Genomic DNA, 8,362 nt, shown 5'->3' on the forward strand with positions numbered 1-8,362 from the left:
TATTTATTTATTTGGCTGTGTCAGGTCTTAGTTACCGTGGCATGCCAACTCTCAGTTTCGGCATGTGGAGTCTAGTATCCTCACCAGGGAAACCCAGGCCCCCTGCATTAGGAACGTGGTGTCTTAGCCACTGGGCTACCAGGGAGGTCCCAGCAATTGTTTTAAGAGGCCAGAACACTGATTGATTGTGAGGAACTGAAATCGTGCAACTCAGACTGGGACTTGAAACCATGATCTTTTGATGGAGATCACACACCTGTTCTGAGGACGTAATGAAGCTCAGGTTCTTGATGTCTCATCACAGAAAGAATTCAGCAATTGACAAAGTGGTAGCAAAGAAGTGGATTTATTTAGAGAAAAACACACTCCCCAGAGTGTGGGCCATCTTGGAAGGCAAGAGGCCTTGAGAGAAACAAGTGGATATGAAACAGGAGGGAAGGAGGCAGGGCACAACCTTTACAAAAATGACACAGCAATAGGACATGACAAAAACTGGTCAGAACCAACTAGGTCCAAGATGGCAGACAAGTCAACCTCCAGTAGACCTTAAGCCTCGGTATACACTCACTGTAACATACTAGCATGCTAAATGATATACCCATCAGTGTTATGACAGATCCCGCAAGCCGAGTAGTTGTGGCGCACAGGCCTAAGTCGCCCTCCGGCATAAGCAGCAGGGATCAACCCGTGTCTCCTGCATTGGCAGGCAGATTCTTAACCACTGGACCACCAGGGAAGCCCTCCCCTGTCTTTCAAGTGTGGGTTCTGCCCACCGTACCCACAGTGGGAGCTGTTCCGAGGACACAGCTTTGAGAGCGAGGTGTGGTTGAAATCATCTGGACTAAAGGCGTGACTGAAGCCTGTCAAGGCCTCTATAGAATAAAGATTCTTGTGGGTGAGTAGGGAGATCTACTTCTCTTGTTGCTGTCCAGAATAAGCTTCAATTGTTATAATAAGTTCCCTTGCTTATTTTAAACCTGTCACCTACCAACCTGGAGCGGTCTACCTCTTTCTTTCATCTCTCCCTGCCCTCTGTGAACGGGGGCTGCTTTCAGAGTTTACTTAGGAAGCCCTGGAGGTTTTGAACCAACAACTAGGTCCTTTACCTCCCTCAAGTCTTTTTCTTTTCTTTGGCTGCAGCTGGTGGCATGTGGGATCTTTGTCCCCCAACCAGAGATGGAACTCTGGCCCTGTGCAGTGGAAGCATGGAGTCTTAATCACTGGACCACTTGGGAAGTCCCAAATCTTTTTTTTCAAGTGGCACTCTTAATTGGGATTCTTTCAAAGCAAACTCAGTGACGAAGACCTGGGTGCAGGTAGTTTACCTGGAAGATGATCCCAGGAACTACGGTGAGGGAATAGGGAGTAAAACAAGGAGAGAGGGAGGCAAGTATATAGAGGGCACGTCTAAATAATAGTGCCATCAGGGCTCCACTCTGCTGGAGGCCCTGAGACTATGTAGAACATTTACCCACTGATACTCATCCCTCACTGTTCGGAGTTGCTCCCAGGAATATTACTCCCTGGCAGTTTGGGCCTACCCTGCATGGCTTGTTTCCAGATAATAGTCTCAGCCTGAGATAGGAGCTGCTGTCATAGGTGGGAAGGATCTGCCAGAGGTAGCCTCGTCTGAGGTTGTCTGAGGGGGTATGGAAGAGGCACCCTCAGAGTGTGCTGGACACCTTCTCAGTGCTGCCTGCCTAGGCTGCTCTAACTGAACCTGGAACCTGTATTTCACAGCTTCTTTGCTCTCTTGGCCTTTTCTGTTGCACGTATCCCTTTAGAATACATAATTTATTGTCATACGTTGCTTTTTTTTTCTTGTCTTACTTCCGACTCTTGTTCATTGATGTATATCCTAATTCCTAACCAAATGGCCTGGCATAGAGTAGGCCCTCACAAAGTAATTATTAAATAAATGCATGAAATCCTGGCTTTTTGATACCCAGTGGGAAAACTGGATACCTTCATTTGTTGGAAGAAGTGTTGGAAGAAGCTTTAGGAAAAGAACACAGTCAAACTGCCTCATGTACAAATGTGTACTATGGGGACAATAACTCAGATTCACTGATGTCCAGGACCTGTCTTTTCTAAAATACTTTGCTGCTTGTTATTACAACCATAGTATAATTTTGATTACTAATTAAACTCTACTGTAGTTCCCTTAATACTCAGTTTTCAAAGTGTCACCACATATATTATCTCATCTGATAGGTAAAGCAACTTTATCACATAAAGCTAAAATTATTTACTATTTATTCCCTTTGTTGAGAACCTAAGTAATTTTTGAATTCCCTTCTGAATTCAGAACAGTCTCTCAACTCCTCTCTGTCCCCTGACAATACTCTTTTTTTACCAGTTTTAAAAGTGGAGAAGGCAATGGCACCCCACTCCAGTACTCCTGCCTGGAAAATCCCATGGACGGAGAAGCCTGGTAGGCTGAAGTCCATGGGGTCGCTAAGAGTCGGACACGACTGAGGGAATTCACCTTCACGCTTTGGAGAAGGAAATGGCAACCCACTCCTGTGTTCTTGCCTGGAGAGTCCCAGGGACGGGGGAGCCTGGTGGGCTGCTGTCTATGGGGTCACACAGAGTTGGACATGACTGAAATGACTCAGCAGCAGCAGCAGCAAGCATATCTAAGGTTCAGGAATAATTAAGTCTCAGTTGCTATGGCTTTTGGGAGACCTTATTTACTTACTTATTTATTTTTTGGCTGTGCTGCATAGCATATGGGATCTTAGTTTCTGACCAGGGATCAAACCCGTGCCCCCTGCAGTGGAAGTGCTGAGTCCTATGGATTGCCAAGGAATTCTCAGACCTTGTTTTCTTGAACCAATTGTGATGACATAAGTTTCTTCTCCTTTAATTTTATCTAATGTGTCCTAAAAGAGCACAGATTTTGGACTACTAAATTGCTTAGAAACATTAAAGAAAGCTGACTACTGCATACTAGGGCTTTGATTTCCTCTTTGTTACAGGAAATCTGTTTTTGCACATATTGACTATTGTGTCATAATAAGTAAACAAGAAAAAGGACAGAGTTTTGGGAGGAGGAAGAGGCTATGATCTCTAGTGAGAGGAACCCCACTGCTATCTCACTGTGGACATGTTCAGTCATGTGGCCTCATAAATCACACTTGAAACCACTTGGCCAAGAGTCAGATTTAGTGTGCCCGAACCAACCAGCTCAGAAATGACAAGGAGGGAGCCAAGGAAGGTGAGCTGAGGCCACAAAGGGTCCAGGCCTGCACAGAGTGTAGCTTCAGGCTACACATTTGTGTTGGCTGCTATAGTTTACTCACTGGGCACTATCTCCAGAAACAAATGTTAAAGAATAACTCAGAATAGTTACTCGCACGGAGATTAGTATTTTCCAAGCAAATAATGTATCCACATGTGAGCGAATCAGTGGAGAGAATGAGTTAGGCACAAAGGCAAAATGAGGATGTGGTAGATTGCTACACTGGTGGTCCTTAGGGAATCAGTGAACCTCCCAGTATTCACACCCCAGCGTAGCCCCTTCCACACTAAACCTGGACTTGGCCATGTGATTTACTCTCATCTAGGGGACATTAGCAAGCGTGATGAGAACAGAGGCTTGACAAGCACTCATACCTTGGAGCTTGTCTTCTTGGATTACTCTCTGTGGAAGCCAGAGCCATGTAAGAAGTCCAGCCACCCAGAGACAGCCAAGCTGTGAGGCTGTCAAAGCCAGCTACATAGCAAGGCCACACGGAGAAGCAATGAGGTATCATACATGCAAATGAAGCTTCTTGAGTCTTCCAGACCAGGTACCAGCCACCAGCTAAATGCAGCTGAGTGATTCCAGCTGATGCCATACAGAATGGAATAACCACACAGCCAAGCCGTCAGTCAGTCTAGCCTACAGAATCAGGGGAAATAACCTATTGTTTTAAGCTACAACATCATGCAGTGATTTTTATGCAGCAATGAATAACTGCAACCAAGATTTACAAGAGAAAGGGAAGAAAGAAAACTGCATTCTGAGAATAGTGAATCTTATTTGTCTACTTTTGGAGTAAGCTGAGTAGCTGGCATCCAGCAAAGAAGTCAGTCTGATATTCTGTCCTCAAGTAAACTGTCCAGGGATATCAAATAAAACAATTTTTGTTGTTTACTGATTCTCAAGAAAACCCTGAAGGTTTACCTACAGAACTTATTGTATAATATCAGCCAATGTCCTTCTGTTAGTACTTTTGACTTTAATTAGTTCAGGTTGAACAGTGTCTCTTGTTAGAATTTTATAGAAGAAAATAGAGATTGGGAAAAGACCCAACACAAAGTGGCCTGCAGAATCTGAACCCTCCCTCCGCCAACCCCACCCTAACTTCTTTTCTTCTGTTAAAAACAGCATCAATGACATATATACACTACCATGTGTAAAACACCTAGCTAGGAGGAAGCTGCTGTATAGCACAGGAAGCTCAGCTCGGTACTCTATGATAACCTACTGGGATGGGATAAGGGGGTGGGAGGGAGGTTCCCGAGGGAGGGGATACATGTATACACATAGCTGATTCATTTTGTTGTACAGCAGAAATGAACACAACACTGTAAAGTAGTTATATTCCAATAATAACATTTAAAAAAGAATAAAATAAAAACAGCATCAGGGACTTCCCTGGTAGTCCAGTGGTTAACAATCTGACTAGCAATGCAGGGGATGCAGGTTGTATCCCTGGTCAGGGAACTAAGATCCCAAGTGCCACGAAGAAACCACGCCTGGGTGCAACTACTGAGCCTTGCATGCCACAGCTAGAGAGTTCAAGTGCTGCCGAATAGATATTAAACAAAATAAAACAAAAACAGCATCAGTGTCATCAGCAGTTTGTCTGTCCAGCCCTTTAGTCAACAGTCAGAACTACCTAAAAATGGACTATCTTAAGCTCAGGGCCTTGCAAACATCCCTGGAGCCTGAGTTCCAACCATGGTATTGCACCAAGGAGGCAAGGGTGGAGGGGCACTTGGGAGGCAGGGTCCTGGAAACGAGAGTTACTTCTCAAGGCCAAGTGGTAACTGGGATCTTCCTGAATGGTGGGACTAAGAGGATGACAAAAACAAAAGACAAAAAGGACAAAGAAGAGGTTAACTGGTGACAGAGAAATGCAACAGAAACAGGAAAGAGCTAAAACATTCACAGAATGGAATTACACAAAATTAAGCAGAATTAAAATTTATTTGGAAGACAAGGTGAGTCCATCACGGGTGACTGGAGCTCTGAGGCTGCACTTTCTCCTTAGAAAGCTGGGCTGGAATGGGGTGGGCTGTGTTTGGCAAGGGCTGTGGTGGTTTGGGATCTAAGTAGATGAGTAGAATTAGTTTTTGAAGACTGGCACTTTTCACACCAACCCAAAACTCACCCATTTGTCCTCTGCAGCTATCTGTTACCCATTGTCTCTACTCCCTGGGTTAACCCCCATTTTCTCAACCACCTCTCACCTGCCTGGTTCCCCAGCTGGGCCTCGGGCCGGTCTCCCCAGAGCACATGCCTCGGGTCGTTGAGGAACCGTTGGCTGCGCTGGCATGTCAGGCAGGTCTGTACAGTCCAGCGCTGACCCTTGCAGCCTGGAATGCATGTGGGAGAAAGACAGTGCCCAGGTTTAGGAGAAGAAAAGGTCTCCTGAACCCAGTGTTGCCTCCATTGTTTTCTAGTAGGGATTCTCCTCCCTCCCCATCTTGAACGCAAATTTGATGGCGTCAGGTCCCTGAACAAAGTCTATCATTTTCTTGGCACCCTTTAAGACAAAGTCCAAACTCCTTAACAAGACTCTTCAAGATCTGCCCTGTTTCCCTCTCCCACCTCAGGTCTTGCCCTTGCCCACCTCAAAGCCCACCTCCTGAACTCTCAGTTCCTTGACAGCAACACAGGCTTTCTTTCCTGCTGCTACTGCTAAGTCACTTCAGTTGTGTCCGACTCTGTGTGACTCCATGGACAGCATTCTACCAGGCTTCCCCGTCCCTGGGGTTCTCCAGGCAAGAACACTGGAGTGGGTTGCCATTTTCTTTCCTGAGGCCTCACAAATGGCAAGGACTTCCATCTCCTACTCCCCTGCTCTTGTAATGAACCTCACCATCACTGGTTTAAATAACTTAGTATTCTACTCCCCTAACTGAAGCATTTTTCTGCTACTGCTAAGTCGCTTCAGTCGTGTCCGACTCTGTGCGACCCCATAGACGGCAGCCCACCAGGCTCCCCTGTCCCTGGGATTCTCCAGGCAAGAATACTTGAGTGGGTTGCCATTTCCTTCTCCAATGCATGAAGGTGAAAAGTGAAAGTGAAGTAGCTCAGTCCTGTCTGACTGACCAACCCCATGGACTGCAGCCTACTGGGCTCCTCCGTCCACGGGATTTTCCAGGCAAGAGTACTGGAGTGGGGTGCCATCGCCTTCTCCGAAGCATTTTTCTAGGCTATTCTAATTGTTCCTGTCTTAGTCCATCCCATGAGACCATATTTCAATGAGAATGTTGATTCTAGAGAAATCCTTGACACATCTCAGAAAAATAATTCTTGAGTGAACGAATGAAGATGGGAATCATCCTCTATGATGTCAAATAACATCTATTATCATGGCCGGGCGAGGTCGCCTCTCAGGGCAACATCATTTTTCTACTGCCCAGATCTGTCTGTCCAAGTAGAGTTAACAACTCAGAGAAAGCCACCGACTCAAATCCCACACCTGGCACGCGTCTGCCTCGAGAAAGGGATCACTACCCGTCCCCTCCCCAGCCCACAGGTGTTCCTCATACATCCCACCTCAGCAAGAGGGAGTACTCACGTCTCTGGCGCTGGGTGCAGGTCAGACCCGGGATGAGGAGGGAAGAGCAGCCACGGCAGAGAGTTCGCTTCACCGAGGGGTCCCTGGGGGCGGAGGCAGGTGGTGGTCTGGACGCCCGCTCTCCCTCTCTAGTCTTTCCCCCGTCCCGCTCCCTGCCGGGCTCCATAACCCCTCTTACCGCCGTAATACAAGCCGCTTCGCTATGGTCCTCTCCGTGTGGCAGTAAAATCTCGCTAGCGCCTGGTTCTCTGGATCCTGAGCGAGGACGCAGTGGGCGGCCTGGGGGAGTGAGCCGTCACTGGGGGCTCTCCTCATTGGGCTCCCCGCCGTGCGTGCGCCGTGGACTCACCTGGTACAAGAAGTTGAGCCTCTGGAAGGCCTCGCGGTCCTTCACCGGCCCCGCCATCCGCGCTGCGCGAGCTCTCCACACGCGACCGTCCACAGGCCCCGCCCCCAGGATACCCACGCCCCCGGCGTCCGCGCAAGACCTCCTGGGAATTGTGGTTCCGGGAGCCATGTGCGCTCCTTTCTTTCTAGCCTTCCTTTCTCTGGCGCCACCCTGTGGCCTCACAGACCCAACTATTTGCAAATCCCCTCCGCCCCTGCAGAGTCCAGGGGCCTCCCCCTAGTCTTTCTCAAGCCAATAATTTTATTAGGCAGAGACTGGAGAAGTTAGTTGAGCAGAAGTCTTAAACCCCTAAACATCGTCAGGACAGAAGACTCTTCTTTAGGCAGATAGGTTGGGAGATGGTTGCTGCTGCTAAGTCGCTTCAGTCGTGTCCGACTCTGTGTGACCCCATAGACGGCAGCCCACCAGGCTTCCCCATCCCTGGGTTTCTCCAGGCAAGAACACTGGAGTGGGTTGCCATTTCCTTCTCCAAAGCATGAAAGTGAAAAGTGAAAGTGAAGTCGCTCAGTCGTGTTCGACTCTTCGTGACCCCATGGACTGCAGCCTAAGAGGCTCCTCCGTCCATGGGATTTTCCAGGCAAGAATACTGGAGTGGGGTGCTATTGCCTTCTCCAATGGGAGATGGTTAGGTGCAGTTTATACCCAGCTAGACTTTCTGCCCTATGCTCCTGAAGGCAAAGGCAGATGCCTGGAAGACCTACAGACAGAAGCAGCAGGTCTCCCTTTTTTTTTAAAAAAAGGCACTGGTGCCAGTGGGAGTGATGCTGGAAAGGATCATGAGGGTAGTGGAGGGAGGGAAGAGGGCTCCTGGCCCTTAGAAAGCACAGCTTCCTCCCAATCTTTTCCACTTACCAGATGCAGTGAGCACAGAAACCTTTCAACAGCATCCCCTACCCCTGAAGAAACATCCCCTGTAGTACTTCACATCCCTCCCTTCGATCTCCGCCTCTCCTTTGCTGTTTGACCTCCTGCTTCTGCTTCATAATTAATACCACTCCTTCCTGAGATTAGAAGTAGAGGGGCAGAATATGCATAAACCCTGAGATGGGGAGAGGGTAGCGATGTCAGCAGAGGATGAGAATTCTCTCCTCTCTCAACTACCGCCCCCCACACCTTGCCCCAATCAGGACTCCAGTTTGAAAGAAAAGGCTGA

At 47.9% G+C, this 8,362-nt stretch overlaps 1 protein-coding gene across 4 annotated transcripts; it reads right to left on the reverse strand.

Moving 5' to 3' along the window:
• Nucleotides 1–330: 330 nt before the first annotated feature.
• On the reverse strand, nt 331–7,586 carry RPP21 (ribonuclease P/MRP subunit p21). Of its 4 annotated transcripts, none has more exons than XM_027524602.1 (5): nt 7,150–7,580; nt 6,979–7,079; nt 6,801–6,883; nt 5,464–5,589; nt 331–5,064 (listed from the first exon to the last, which is right to left on the reverse strand). In XM_027524602.1, exons 1-5 carry the CDS (start codon nt 7,315–7,317, stop codon nt 5,024–5,026), a joined length of 519 nt encoding a protein of 172 aa, XP_027380403.1. In that variant the 5' UTR covers nt 7,318–7,580; the 3' UTR covers nt 331–5,023. The 4 variants fall into 4 exon arrangements, with proteins under 4 accessions (XP_027380403.1, XP_027380401.1, XP_027380402.1 ...); XM_027524600.1 differs by having other exon boundaries at nt 4,692–4,795; nt 7,150–7,586; XM_027524601.1 differs by lacking the exon at nt 331–5,064 and adding an exon at nt 5,182–5,321 and having other exon boundaries at nt 6,979–7,055; nt 7,150–7,576.
• Nucleotides 7,587–8,362: the final 776 nt, after the last annotated feature.

Source organism: Bos indicus x Bos taurus, chromosome 23, assembly GCF_003369695.1.
Source record: "Bos indicus x Bos taurus breed Angus x Brahman F1 hybrid chromosome 23, Bos_hybrid_MaternalHap_v2.0, whole genome shotgun sequence".
Classification (NCBI taxonomy): Eukaryota; Metazoa; Chordata; class Mammalia; order Artiodactyla; family Bovidae; genus Bos; species Bos indicus x Bos taurus.

Excerpts from the sequence above, each read along its gene's own strand:
- RPP21 (XM_027524599.1), bottom strand. The coding sequence starts at position 7,317 with ATGGCTCCCGGAACCACAATTCCCAGGAGGTCTTGCGCGGACGCCGGG. Across the intron at positions 6,884-6,978 it reads AAGCGGCTTGTATTACGGCG|GGACCCCTCGGTGAAGCGAA; the intron begins GTAAGAGGGGTT and ends CTCCGCCCCCAG. Across the intron at positions 5,590-6,800 it reads CTGCACCCAGCGCCAGAGAC|GCTGCAAGGGTCAGCGCTGG; the intron begins GTGAGTACTCCC and ends CATGCATTCCAG.